This window comes from Sceloporus occidentalis, unplaced genomic scaffold (genome assembly GCF_023333645.1).
Source record: "Sceloporus occidentalis isolate IW3139 unplaced genomic scaffold, rSceOcc1.0.p SCAF_3, whole genome shotgun sequence".
NCBI lineage: Eukaryota > Metazoa > Chordata > Lepidosauria > Squamata > Phrynosomatidae > Sceloporus > Sceloporus occidentalis.
In genome coordinates this window covers 190187134-190202147 of record NW_028316983.1, presented here as the reverse complement: position 1 = coordinate 190202147, position 15014 = coordinate 190187134, and the positions used below count along the sequence as shown (strand labels likewise).

Genomic DNA, 15014 nt, shown 5'->3' with positions numbered 1-15014 from the left:
AAGCCAGGTGTTCCTGCCTCACAGCAGCTTGAAACCAATTACAAGATGCTCCAGCAATGTGTGGTGCATAAATGCTGCACCACCAGAGTGTCTTGAAGCTGGGCGGTTTCAAGACGTCTTGGGGAAGTGCAGCATCTAATCGCCACTTTCCTACTTCACCTGGAAGGTGGCTTTACCAGGCTGTCTGTTTCAGCCCTTAGTCCTGGCCACTATATATGGTAAAGCCATATATAAAAAAACTACATCTTTGTACCACGTCAATTTGATGAAATTAGCAGCACCTTTTTTTTCTGATTTCATGAGCACAAACTGGCTTCATCTTAATTGTGACCCTATGACTGAGAGACCTCCAAGATCCCTGATCATCAGTAGCCCTGCTTGCAAGCTCAGGGCTGTGATTTCTTTACTTGAGTCAATCTATCTTTAATAATACAGTGCGCCTGCGTCATACGTGGGCACCTTTTACATGACTTTCATCTTACGCTGAAAGCCGTGCGATGGGGGTTGCAATGGTGCATGTGCCTATGGTGGCACACCGTGCATAATGCACGAGCCCCATTATTTTCAATGGAGCTCCAGCATACACAGTATTTGCCTTATGCAGAGGAGTTCAGAACGAATCCCCTCCATAAGGCAAGGCTGCACTGTATTTTCCTGTTTTTTTCTATCTTCTACCTCAGTGACAATTCCACTGAGTTGTGTTTATTTCATGATGTAGAATAATAGAATCATAGAGTTGGAAGAGACCACAAGGGCCATCCAGATTACAATAGTCTCATGTTAGTTATTTTGGTTTCTAGTGTGAGTTTAGACCTAATTTGTTCTACAACTCATTTATTTGTTCTTGGCAGTCTGTGGTAAATTTCTTCCTGTCATCTTTCCTCACTGCCCAGCCTTCACAAACATACAGAAATGGGAAATATTATGGCATGAATGATTCTGACTGGTGTTTAATGATATATCTTTGCGCTTGAAGATATTATCTAATTTCATCATATCTCCCCTTCCAAATCTTGATTTCTTGACTACAGCTCCATTTGATTGAGATATACAAGGTATAGAGAAAATCTTTGTTTTGATGTCTTCATCTTAGATGTTTAAGCTATGTAAATAATCTTTTGGACATTATTTTTATTTTCATAATATTCAGCTGTAAACCTGTGTGGTTCAGTGATTTGAGCATTGGACTATGACTCTGGAGAACAGGGTTCAGATTCTGGCTTGGACATGAAACCCACTTGGGCAGGTCATATGCTCTCAGCCTCAGAGAATGGCAATGGTAAACCTCTTCTGAAGAAAGTTGTCAAGAAAACCTGATGACAGGTATGCCTTAGGGTTGCTATAAGTTGGAAATGACTTGAAGGTACACAACAACAGCCAAACCTGCTTTTGAACCTTCTTCCTTAATTTTCAACAATATTCATTCCAAGTCTTCCGTATTTTCTTTTGGTAATATACAGGTAGTGTTATTTACATGTCTTAAGTTAATGCTCATTTCACAACTCCTCCACATTTTATGTATATGTTCTATATATAAATTAAATAGATATGGTGTTCAATCTCCTTACCAAGTGTAAGCCAATCTGTTTCTCTGTATCCTGTCCTGACATGCCTGAGTATGCCTGACAGACTTTTGGATCTCATCGAATATAGATTATGCATCAGGATAATCAAATGCTGTGGCACACAGTTTCCTTTTAGTGCAGTCCATAGTTTTTCATGATCTACAAAATCACAGGCTTTGCTGTAATTTATGATGCGTGTTTTTTTTTCCTTCTGAAATACTTTGGTGTGCTCCATTAGCCAGTATGTCTTATCAATATGATGATGTGTTGTACTGCTTTCTTTTCTGAACTCAGCTTGGACATCCAGCATTCTTCTACCATGTATGGTAAAAGTCTTTATTGTAAAATCTTGAGCATCACTTTGCTTGTGTGGGAGGTGAATGCATTGCTCTGGTGGTTACTATAATCCTATTGTCCCCATTCTTGGAGATTGAAATGTATATTGAATATTTCTAGTTTGTGGGCTTCTGTTTTGTTTTCCATATTGGTTAGCAGATTTTGGTTAGCATGTGGATGGATTCCATCTTCACCCACCATCTTGAGGGAGAGAGAGGCAGGTTAGCTCCACCAGGCCTGCCTGGAAGAAGGAGAGCCCTCCCTCTGGTCCACCTGCCTTGGTCCAGGCCTCAGAGGGGGAGAAGAACTGCTGGACCTGATCCCCTCCCCCCCTCACCATTCCCTTCTCCTTTTGTGTCGTGTCTTTTAGATTGTAAGCCTGAGGGCAGGGAACCATCTATTATCCCCTCTGTTGTAAACCGCTCGGATTCCCAGTGATTGGGTGGTATATAAATAAATCCTATTATTATTATTATTATTATTATTATTATTATTATTATTATTATCATCTCTCTTGATCTACTACTAAGCCATCTGCTTTTGAGGATTCTCTCCCCCTTCTTCTATGTGTTTTGAGAGCAGCTTCTATTTAGCTTTCTGAAAATGTGGTTTCCTTATTACAAGGTTTTTCCTTGGATTGGTCTGTTATCCCTTCATCTTTTTAATTGTAATACTAAAATTATTTTCTTCCTTTGCCTTTTTATTGTTTCCTGAGAATAGAAGGTGTTTCCTTGTTAGTCAGAAAGCATCCCTACTCTTGATTTAAATTTCTCCTTAATTTCACAGCTTTTGGGGAAGAGATCTCATGTTCTGTCTTGTTGTTGTTGTTGCCTTCTCTTTGTCCCTATGCACAAGTTGCTGAATAGTTGCATTCAGAATCCTGATCCTATTTCTGTCTCCTTTTACTTTTGCTTCTTGGATGTTCTCAGATGTTTGAAGGGTTTCATCAGTCATCCAGTGAAGCTTTTTCTTTCTGTATGGCAGAGATTTTACATTCTTCTTCAACAATATCCCTCTTTAGGTCCTGATTTCTTCTTAGGGTTCTCAGTCAATGAGGTTTAAGATTGCAAATCTGTTCTTTACATGGTCTTTAAATTCTGCAGGGAATCCAAATTAGATCCCCAATTCAAATGCAAACACAAATTAGGATTCCCAATTCACACATTCAAATGCATTGAACAACTGAGTAAAAGAGCCACCAATTTACTTCTCTTTAGCTTTCTTGATTGTCATTATGGTAAAGAAGTTAACTATCTCTGTAACCCTGTGAGGTTAGTGTTTCCAAGTCAACATTTAAGGTTGAAGCTTGCAGTCGGGAGAGGATACCTGTATAATCTTGGAACCAAACAGGGTCAGCCTTGATTAGTACTTGAATGGAGGATTGTTAATGAATACCAGGTGCTCTAGACTGTATGTCAGAGGAAGAAAGCCACCCCTGAATATTCTTGCCTAAGAAAATCCTGTGCAATTCATGGGTTCATGACCTGATGGCATGTGCGCACATGCACACACATACACACACCATCACCATCTGACATATTGATATAAGACACAGAAGGGAAGTTCTGTCAGTCCCACCAATATTCTTATGGCCTGCCCCTTCCCTGGACAATTCATGAGAATGATTTCTTGGGTAGAGAACTATACCTGAAGAGACATTTACCCCAATCAAGGTGCTTCCTTAGGTGTAGGGCTGAACAGGCAATGTGTAGGCCTAACTATGACACAGGCTGGACAATGAGGCCTTACAAACCCTTCGTTATGCCACAGTGGCTTGTGTGGTCCTCCATTATCATAAGCCCCACAAAAACCATGGTTTGATTTCCCAATCTGGTAGAGAAACTGAATGGTTAACTTCCTTATTGTGTTAATTAATGGCAAATTCACATGGATAATGGCAAACCCTGAATTAGCTATACGTTTAAATACAGTATGTGATTCTTTTCTGTGAACCCTGTCTAGTTAATTAAGTGGCACCCCATTATTGATCTAATTTAGGCCTGCACAGTTTGTGACCCACCAATCCAAATATTGTCTCAGTGTTTGTGCCTTACTGTTTCATGACAGGAGCTCAAGAGATGGTGAAGTAGCAATAACCAGAATCTTTACTGCGGACTTGTATACATCTGCCAGAATACACCAGGCTGTCCCTGCAATATCCTGGCCCCAAATTCCCATCTCTTACCTACTGTGGTTTTTTTTGGTGAAGAGCAAATGGCTGACTTCCCATGCTCTCCCTGCAAGCCCGCTGGTGGTAGCTAGCCTCGTTTTGACATCAGAGTGACTTGCACCTGCAAAGCGACTAAATAGGACTGCTTGCAGGGACAGGGACTGCATGGCAAGGCAGCTAGCTATTGTTACCACATTTTGCTCTGGATTTTCTAGAAACCCCAAATTGTATCCAGATTTTGTGTAAACAGCTTGGGCCTGGTTTTGGGGTGTATGTGTGGTGTGTGTGTGTGTCTCTGTGTGTGTGTATAGCATGCAGTGAAGCCAGGGGGGATTTGGGGTTTATAAACAATGTAGACAAGCCCCGAGTCGCTAGCAGTTAGCCAGAAATGGTTCTTGGGCTGTGTTTATCTTAATTGGTTAGAAATTGTACAGGGCACCTGATTTCTAACCTCAAGCCATAAATATTAATCAGATTGTTCTGTCTGTCTCTCTGCCTCTCTGCTTATGTATGTATAAAGGTTTCTTTAAATTTATACATATTTTTATTGATCAGTTGATGGTCTTTGTGCCTCCCATTTTTCTGCCTTGCAATTAATTTGAGTTCTTCAGGTATTTTCTAGATGATTTTATTTACAGTTGGAGGAAGGAACGAGTACAGAAAACATTTTAGTTCTGAGAGTTGTTTTGGTTTTTTTACTGATCTACTAATCATCCTTAATTTAGGCAATGAATTAAAAATGACCTAGTAATAGATGGTATTTGCGGTTAATTCAACTAAAAATATGACCTTTATTGAGATACTGTAATTTTATTGTACTCAGTTAATTAGTTTGCAGTTACATTAAAAGCAAAGCAGTTAGTTGGTTGAAGTCTCTTTCATTGGTTGAACCTCAAATGATATCAACTTCAGCATAAGTGGTCTAATGGATGGAAAATTTGGGCAGAATGCATGTTTGAGACAAGGTGGATTCTACTGCTCATCTCAGCCTGTTTCTGCCAAAAAGGTTGATGTTTGAGGAGCAGAGATGTCTCCATCCCTTAGGCTGTCACCTTGTGCAGTCTGCACTCCCCACACCCCCTACCACTGCTTCTAAGTCGCAAACAGATGGGCAGCTTGGAGCTGCCTCTGGCAGCTTCAGCTACAAGCAAGCCCTGAGTGGAGTGGGACTGTGGCGACCAGATGCCACAGTCCCAAAGCTGGTCACCACCATGGTCCACAATGGACCATTGGCAAGGAGTGCTTTTTTCATGATTCTTTTGTGGCTGGGTTTGGGCCACCTTAGATGGCCATGACATGGCTTCAGCCTGATCTGGAGGTATGTGTCATCTGTGTGCCATGCCCCCAGATCGGCCCAAAGGTGGCACTTTTTGCCTGTTTTGGGCCCTAAATGTAGATATTTAATCCTCGATGATATTTCCAGAAATAATAGAAGTCATGGGGAAAGGAAGGCAAACATTAGAAGATCTGTAAAATATGGTTACCTACAGATGCTTGAAAATGTCTTTTGTTCAGAGACATTTTCAAGGAGGAAGGGAGAGTAGGTGAATTTGTAAACTGGCCAAAGTGGAACTATTTCATGCTCTGTTTTACATGGGTACTTCATCCTGCAGTTAATCTTCCCTGAATGCTCTGGTTTGAATCAGTTGCAGTTTTGCATGTATCAGGAAACCTTATTAAACAATATTTAAATAGCAAAATATTCTCATCTCCCATTGAACTTCCTGGAAGGGAAGAGAATTAACATACATTTCCTGTTCTGGTTCTTAAGTGTCTATTTCTAAAATGTTTCTTTTTGAAGAATGGAGGGGGGCAGTCTCTGCGTCTTATTAGCTTTACATGAACAGGCAGGGGAGGGAAAACGCATGAAGATGCTTCCAGAAATTACAGTAATTTGTAGATGGTAAAATAATGGCATGCACATACCACTTCTGTTCTGTCTGGGTAGCTCTGTAAATTGTGTATTGATTATGCTAATATGTCTAGTGTCTCTATTACTTGTCTGCTGATACTACTCAAACATGCAGATTGAATGCATTTTTTCCTTGCAAATTTGTCATTCTTGTGGGAAGAGACTTGTGTAAGGTGGGTGAAAAGACCAAAGAACTTCTAATCTTTATGCACAGGAGGGTTTACCAAATATTTATTGAACTGCAAGAAATGCAAAATGCATGCAAATATATATATATACATTCTGGACTATTGTTTTAGATCAAAATCTTTTCTCCTCTTCTACATCCAGCAACCATTGTTGCTGTTTTAGATTTATTTTATTTCATGTTCCTTAAGGAAACCTTTTTAGGAAGGGTATTAAATCAATAGCAATGTATTTTTATAGTTTATTTTGGGCTAAGTTGCTTCTCTTACTTTGTTTAACAAGCTGAAAAAAGCTTCAGCCATTCAGGGCAGTAGGTATCTTTTAAAAATTTATTAACCTTCCTTGTGTAGAGGAAAATAGACATTTTCAATTATCCAAAGCTTTTATTTTTATTATAGTTTGTTTTGGCATAAATATAATAAATCACAGTCTTTGTAGTCCATAAAGGATTTTCTTTAAGTTTAAATGTACTTTCTCACTGTATTCTTACAGTGTTGTATTTACCCATTGTTTTCTCAATTCTTTTCTCTGTTAAGCTTCAAGAGCACATTTTAAAACCTGACCTTATTTAAAAGCTAGCCTAATCAAATGTATAGCCTGTGTTCCTATAGCAAAGGGAAAATAATGTTTTTATCCTCTGTGGGCTTTACCAATCACTTGCTCGAATTTGGATGTTCCCTTATTTCATAGGATATCACATCTCTGAAACAAGGACTTACAGAGGCTCTCTTCAAGCTGTCCCTTTGTAGCTTTAATCCTACATCGGAAGTGCAAGAGGCTCTCACTCTTGATAGGAGATAGGGCTGTGCACAGAAAAAAATTTTAGCTAACTTTTCTTGGATCGGGTAATCTACAGGCAACATTTCCTACAGTTCAGATATGGGCAGTGGGCTGTTGTAGTTTACATGAATCAAGTGTGATAATTTGTGGATGAAAAGAGTCTCCAGAAGAGCTGATTTGTATTTGCAAAGTAAAAATTTAACATGTAGCCAGTCTCTAGAATATAAGTAGCTGATATAATAGTTGCATGAAGTACAGTAAGCCCTCCTTATCCACAGATTTTTTAAATACAGATTCAAGAGTCCACAGCTTTGAAAATATTCAAAATAATGTAAATTCCAAATAGCAAACCTTGATTTTCCAGTTTATATAAGCGACACCATTTTGCTCTGCCATTATATTTAATGGGACTTGAGCATCCATGGATTTTGTTATCCATGGGGATCCTGGAACCAAACACCAGTGGATAACAAGGTCCTACTGTATGAAGCTGCTGCTAGTATTGGGAAATAGTAATGTATTAACAACTAGATAATATTCCTATCTCATTGTCACTTCATTGTCAATCCTTTTTCCTAATTTAAATACATCTAGTTGGTGCAGAACAACTTTGTAGTCTATTTTGCAAATTTAAAACCTACCTGTTGCCCTTCCTCCATTCTTTTCTTCAATATCTCATATAAGAGAAGATTGTCCTGTGTCCTGTAGTATACATTTCTGCACTGAGCAAATACAGTGTTGGGAGCAGCAGTCATTGCACCATACATAGCATTTTGTAAAGTTCCCCCAATTGAATGTGAGGTTGCAGGACATGCATTTATTCCATTCAGAGAAACAGGTAACATGTCATGAAGTAGCTATCCAGAAGTTAGCGAGCAGTTGTGGAAAGTAGCTTGGAATATATAATATTCAAAAGGTTCTGTGCTGATTTTCCCCCAATGATGTATACTGTTTATGCTCATATATAAGTCTAGAAATTTTAGTCAACAAATTGACCCAGAAAAACTGGGTCAGCTTATTTTAGCCCTGTCCACACTTGATTGCCTGACCCATATATTGCACAGCTACCATTTACTGTAGTTCCCTCCTCTTCCATCCAGCTTTTAGAGTGAGCACAAATAGTTACACCTGTTGACATTTTAAAAGTTCTTTAGCATTATTTTCCTTTGCTTCACCCTTTGTTATATGCTCCTACATTTTACCCTTGACTTATTCATGGGTCATATAAAAATCCATAATTTTGGTCCCAAAACCTGCCCTTGACTTATACATGAGTTCAAATTATAATTGAGTATATATGGTACCTTCCACCTTCAGATAACTTTTGTGTAAGCTAGACTCAACTCTTGCTATGTTAATAGCTTGGGCAACCCCCCACCCCCACCCCAAATACACTTATTTTGTTTGGATGGAAAATGAGAGAGTTATTTAACACATAGCCCATTCCCATCTTGTGTGCAGGGGAACACATTGGAATTCTGAAGCCATTCTTTGGCTTCAGGCAGACTTATGGCATTATGATATGATGGATGAAGGCCTATCACTCTGTAGCCTTTGGTGTAGTTGATTAGCAGGTGTTAGTGATTAGTTGGCTGTTATGGACTGAATTGCTGATAGGGATTCAGTTCTACTTCTTTATCAGTGTTTGCTGTTTATCTGTGTTGGCCAGTATTGCAGTATTTGAGTTTTTGGGGGTGCTTAACAATTTTGTGTCTTACCTTTCAAAGCTGTCCATGGAAGCTGCTAGCTGGGACTACAATTCAATAGTTATTTTATGCAGTGAAGTATTGAGCATAGAGAAAACTAGAGACAACGATTAGTGTTATCAAAACAATGCTCCATACAGACAAAAATGCAAATAGACTAGGCACTATCATGATATCTTGATTTTTTTTTTCTCTTTTTCTTTGAATGTAATGCAATGAGAAGGGGAGGTGAAGGACATGCTTGGATATTTCAAGCATCTGCATGGGCACACCTCTGCTCTAATGCCCTGTCCCGGTGGAGCACTGTACATGAGACTGTGTGCAGGTTAACAGGGATGGCCATCCAATGGATGGCAGTCATCAGCTGCATGCAAGAATGGTGTGGAAAACCAAAAAAAGAAAAGTACCCAGTGGTGTTGTTTGAAGCCACACCATGTGGTCATGACATGTGCACTCCAGCCACCTTGGAGCAGGGACGTAGCCAGGATTTTAGGAAGGGGGGGTCCAGACTAAGTGTCACCATTATAATGGGGCTTGGGAGCAGCGGTGCAGCAGCACACACCATTCATTTTTCTAATGGAAGGGGGGGGGGTCCAGACCCCAAGACCCCCCCCCCAGCTACGTCCCTGCTTAGAGCCAGCCAATAGTGTGGTTGGTGGGGACTGGGATCATTTTCAGAAAAGGCAGCTTCAAGCCACGTTTTCCTGCCCATATATTTCACCCCTCAGTCATCAGACCTCTAAGTTATTAAAAACCATGAAGGAAAAACTATGAGGGAAGGTGGCATCTGGTCACATTAAACTCACTCTTACAGAAATCTAGCTTGACTGTCAAATGCCTGCCCCCCAAAGGCAGATTGACAGCAAGGAAAGATCCAACCTAACCTCCCTTGGCAAAGGAGTTTCACAGCCTACCAATAACCTTTTAGAGAAAGCTTATTCATATCCCTGCCAAATACGCTTCTGAGTGTGGCGGGACCATGAGATACTCTGCTCTTCAAGAGATCAAAGTCCAAGAAGATTTGTATGGGAGATTACTGCTCTTTGGGTAGATTGGCTTGGATGTGGTTAAAATTCTTTCTACGGAATTCTGGAACAGCCAAAGTATCTAAACACTCCTGAAAGGCATCCTCACATACAGCATGGTATTGTATTCCTGTAGTTAAAATGTACATTAGTATTAGATTTCTCAGAAACAGGCATAGTTGGTACACAAGCCTCAGCTAGCAGAAGGCAATAATTCTTAGTCACTGAAGTCTGGGCATCAAAGTTCAGGGTTATATTTAGGACTGAAGGTAAACAATGCACCTGAGTCTACAAGGGGTGTGTGATCCCATCCAGCACAGGTCGAATCCCTTTTCCTTGATCTGACTGAATGTCTTGTATGGATTAAGTTCATGTTGTCCACCCTCTTCTAGACCATTACATACATCAGATACTGGTTTAGAATTAGGATAGCTTAGATGAAAAGGAGATGTCATAAGCGGCCTGGGGCAGCATAGAGACATCACATCCGTGTCACACCATTTGGACATGGCACATGCATGATGTTACAATGGCTGCACCCATATGGATGGGATACCGCCATTATAGTGCCGCCACACCATGCTAGGGTTAGGGACTGTGCGGTTGCTGCGCAGTCCCTAACCCTAAAATTGGCGCCAGCATGGTGCAAAAGGGCAGTCCTGATTTGTTTTATTATATTCACATATTACGTTTTTCTTAGCTGTACAGTTTACTTAGAAAGTGGACCCTTAGCATCCACTGAGCTTTGGTTCTGGGATCCCCTGTGGATGCTCAAGTCCCATTATATAGTGGTGGAGTAAAATAGTGTTCTTTGAATAAAATGGCAAAATAAAGTTTTGCTGTTTGGATTCTTTATTTGTGTATGTGTGATATTTTCACAGTATCCAGGGATGTGAATGACTGACTCCATAGATGAAGAGCCCATGAATATGGATGGTCAACTGCATAACTCTTCATTAAAATTTGAACAATTTTTGGATTGTTCATTTATTTTGGGAACCACACAAAATCCTAGAAGAAAAAGTAAACGCCTTTTCATGAGAAATGCCCTCTCCCTGGCAATATACCACTGTAGCCAAAGCCTAATGTACACTTAAAATTTGACAGACCCACGTGAGCACTGTCAACTGTTAACCATGCTTCACTGTAGTGTATGTCAAGAAACAGTTAAAAATAAGTAACTAATTGTTCCCCACAGTTGCCAGTGGGAGAGAAGCAAAGCAGGGAGTTTTCCATCTAACTGAACTTCTGAATATTGTACTCAGCAGGGAAGAAGTGGGATAAATTTTCTTTCAAGTGGGCCTGCTGCAAAGTAAGGCCAGAATATCACTGTTGCCTCTTTTTCTATTCCTACAAACACACAGCATTTATGTGGAGTGTTCTTCTTAGATATTCCTGTTTGAAATTGTTTTTATGCAGAGTTCACAAGTTTTCTCAGAGTTGACTGAGAAACCAAGACTGGGAGGACTAAGTCTCATCCCAGTTTAATACAGCCTAGGTTCAAGGGACAGTTTTCCACACTTCTGTCTATATGAAGGGATTTCACAGTGTCCCTCTTTCCCATTCATACTATGTTTTGCCATCCAGTGCCAGAGAACAGGCTTATCAGGCAAGCAGCATTTTGTATTATTATTTCTTCTTTCTAGAATGGCATCTAGACTGTTTGGTTTGCCCTAATGGAGTCCATGACCTAATGTCTTCTGCACCCTCCTGATCTCTTAGATGGGCTTGATAGGTTTAGAAAGTTTTATTTGAAAGCTCTCCAGCCTTTTTGGACAGATTTGCCTTCCCCAATCCCACTTCAGGTGGGTTGAGAGGGAGTTTCATCTAGGAATCTTCCTGATACAAAATTTGTTACAGACAAATGTATACCAGGCTGTTTCCTTCACACACACACACACGGTGACTGAACCTTTCCCACCATTCTATCTCCAATCTTTTGCTCCTTGTTTTTGTGACATCTAACTTTTTGCTGTGTGCTACCACTTTTTATAGAGGTTTCTTAGCATTTCTCAAAATGAAATTGTTGACTCTTAATGAGGTCAGAAGTTTGAGAAACGGGTACAAAGAATTGGGATGGGTTCAGAGAGAGGTTTCAGCTTCACTGCTACAAAGCTATACTTGGTTACCACAAGCAGTGATAAGGCCAACATATTTAAATAGAAGTGTGTGTGTATGAGTGTGTGTGTGTGTGTGTGTGTGAGAGAGAGAGAGAGAGAGAGAATGTGTACATATATCCACAGGCTGCTTGAAATGTGTGTGCTTTGCATTAAGCAGGTTGAAAGGGGGTGCTCATGAGAGCTGTGGGCCCAAAAGGGAAACTCTCTGGCTAGATATTCTTAATTATGTTTGATAATACTCTTGGTCATTCACATTCATATTTAGGTTATTCCTCCCCTTCTGCCTTATATGGTTGGTTCCGTAGAACAACTAATATCAGAATACAAGTAAAAGTTATATTAGGTCATAAGGCATAACATATAATGCCTCCATGGAATGTTTTTGGTATCAAATACCTGCTGGTACCACATCCAGCTTGTTAGACTTAGACTAAGCAACTGTTTGCATGTTTGCCAAGGATTTGTTTCTATGTCTATCTTGGCTTCAAGACCACTTCCTAATATATGACCAAGGAAACTTAAAATCCCCAACTTCAAATTGGAAAACAGGCCCACTTTTTTTCTACTGTTCGTTCAAATCAGAATACTAAGTGATTTTTGTTAAGGAGGGTTTTTTGTTTTCAAAAGAGAAAAAGAGAGAGAATGAGAGAAAGAAGGGCAATTCTACTTCACGTTTCTCTTTGTCATCATGCCTTCCCTCCCCTACAAATTGCTCCAGAGCCCAACTCAGATGCTGCAGCCAAATGTAAATTGTAGGAATAGTTGCAGTGCAACTGACCATTACTCAGCCAAAATGGAAGGCTTGCTGGAATTGACAGTTCTGCAGTCGAGATAAAGAGAGCTGTGCACGAGGCAGACAATTTTAATGCACAAAACCCAAAAATATTTTTCTTGGCAATTTAAAAATCACTGAATAATTTAAGGAAGTACACATACCTGATGTCTACAGTGTTAAGAGTTATCAACACAGGATACTGTTTATACTGGTTACCATTTCTGATGCTTGAATTTGCTTACTATCAACAATACTTTTTTGGAGTTGTCTATAAAGCCACTTAGTTTAAATTGTTATATTGTGAGTCAGGCAGGCAGCTAGGCAGAATTTGCCTTTACCATGAAGAGGGACATTGTTGGCCTTAAAAACAAAGTAGTGAATGATGTGTGCGCATGGAATACCTTACAGCACTCATCTAACATTATTTTTGTTTGTTTGTTTTATTTTTCCCTGACAGTAGAAGAAAATGAATTAGAGGACCAGGGAAGTGTAGGACAGTCAGCTGCGCAGACAGGTAAATGTCACATTCCTAGATTTCCTCTTACCTTAAAACTATCCTTTCATTCCTGGAATTATATAGAAACCCAATCAAACCTCTCATCAGTTTCTCTCTTTTCTCCCAACCTCCTCATGCTCACTCATCATGGCTTCAGTATGATGGATAAATGACAGTCATGGGGATGCATGGATCTTTATTTGCAAACCAATCTAACTGTTTAGATCTAACAAGGATTTTAGAACAAATCTTACATATGAAAGTGCTGTTGTGCTTGTGAGCCAGGTTTGTGTGCAACTAAAGATTTATTTAATTAAATACTTTGGCAATCCACTTTCATGCCACCTGTGCTATGTACCACCACCCTTCCTTTACGCATGCAATAGAGACAGCAAAATATTTTGTAAACTTGAACATTAAAAAATAAAACTCCTGTAGTAGTTTAACACATGAAAAGCTGAAAGAGAAAACAACTTGTATATATTTGTCTGGTACATGTACATTTCTGGATTGTGGCCAGTGTCTCTGCAGTCTAGTAGCTTTCATAAATTAGCAGATACTTTAAATCTTAATCCACTGAATTTGTTAGCAGCTACTGATCCCTACATTTAAATCACTGTGAGTTTTGTTGCTAAATCTTTACTTCAACCAGAAAGATTTTAGGTTAGAAACCTGACCTGTTCATTATAATGAACAGCTATAAGGGGGTTAATAGCATGTTTGTTACAATGACTCTCTTTTGTTACTTGTTTCTCCTATGGGAAAAATACATAGTTTCTATAGTTTAATGAATGATTAAGTCTTTTAATTTGTTTGATTACTCATTCTGAAAAACTGTATTTAAATAGTCTTTGTTCGGTGAAATCATTGTGTTGTGTTCTGTGTTGCTGTTTATTTATGGATCTTCTTTGAAAGTTTCAAGAAATCTTAAAGGAGGGACTTTGCTTTTATCAATTGTGGATTCCTTAGACTGAAGAAGCCAAGCATTTTATCACAACTAATGTACAAGAGTGCTTCCTTTATGAAGTGTCTAATAATTGTGAAAATGTATTATATGTGACAAATTACTTAGTAATACAATTCCCCCCTCCCCCCCAAGTTAACTTAGATGTTCTACATTATTATTGTGTTGCCTAAGGGGCTATACAGACTGGCACTAAACACCGGTATTGGGCTGGAGTGGGGATGTGGCAACCGTATGCCAGCCACCCTGACACCTCCCCAATGTCAGTGTCACACTGAACACCTGACTGCATGGTGGACCGTGTCACGCCGTTTCTTTGGCACAGCGTTTAGATGCACTGCACCAAAGAATCGGCGGAAAACCATTATCACCACAGCAAGGGTGGCTTTTTGCTATTTTAAAAAGGAACAGCATTTTGCTGGCCTTTTGGGGGCCATAAAATTGCTGGATTGGGGCCATGGCATGTGGTTATTGCAGCCCCAGTCCAATGCTGAAAGGGACAGTGGGATGCCACTCCTTTGGGGCTGTCTGTACAGCCCTATGTTTCTGGTAAACCATCTATGTTCTGTTTTACTCCTTTACTAGCCCCAGCAGGGCATAGAGTACTAATTGTTTAACAACATGTGGAATTTCTTCTAGTTTTCCTGGGAATGTCTATAACTAGTTGAAAAAAAAAATTCCATGCATATTTCTGTTTGAAGGAAAGTAGTGACTAGAAAATAAATTATGAGGAAATGAATATATTTTTCCAGAATGTTTTACCTGCTTTGTTGCTTCATCACTTGTAAAGGAGATTTGTAGTAAACCCATCTCATCACTCTGCTTTTCTGTTAAATCCCAATGTATAATTAAGTGATTGACATGCTTGAATAATATATTTTTGGGACACTTTAAGCATTTATTAGAAGAAAAGCAAGGCTTAGCTGTACAAGACACAAACACAAACACACACAAAATGTTTTTGTTTTAATTTCCCAGT

General features: G+C 39.5%; 1 protein-coding gene across 5 annotated transcripts in view; it reads left to right on the top strand.

The window, feature by feature from the left end:
- ZNF521 (zinc finger protein 521) overlaps positions 1-15014 on the top strand; it is a 363548-nt gene that overhangs the window by 20266 nt on the left and 328268 nt on the right. For 4 of the 5 annotated variants that reach the window (XM_089517209.1, XM_089517204.1, XM_089517206.1 and 1 more), the window contains one exon: positions 13033-13089. The exons of the other annotated variant lie outside the window; for it this stretch is intronic. Coding sequence is in view for 3 of the 4 variants with exons in the window: in XM_089517204.1 (XP_089373330.1) it covers positions 13033-13089 (57 nt within the window). In the remaining variant the exon portion in view is untranslated. The remainder of the gene's footprint in view (positions 1-13032; positions 13090-15014) is intronic. 5 annotated transcript variants of the gene reach the window in all.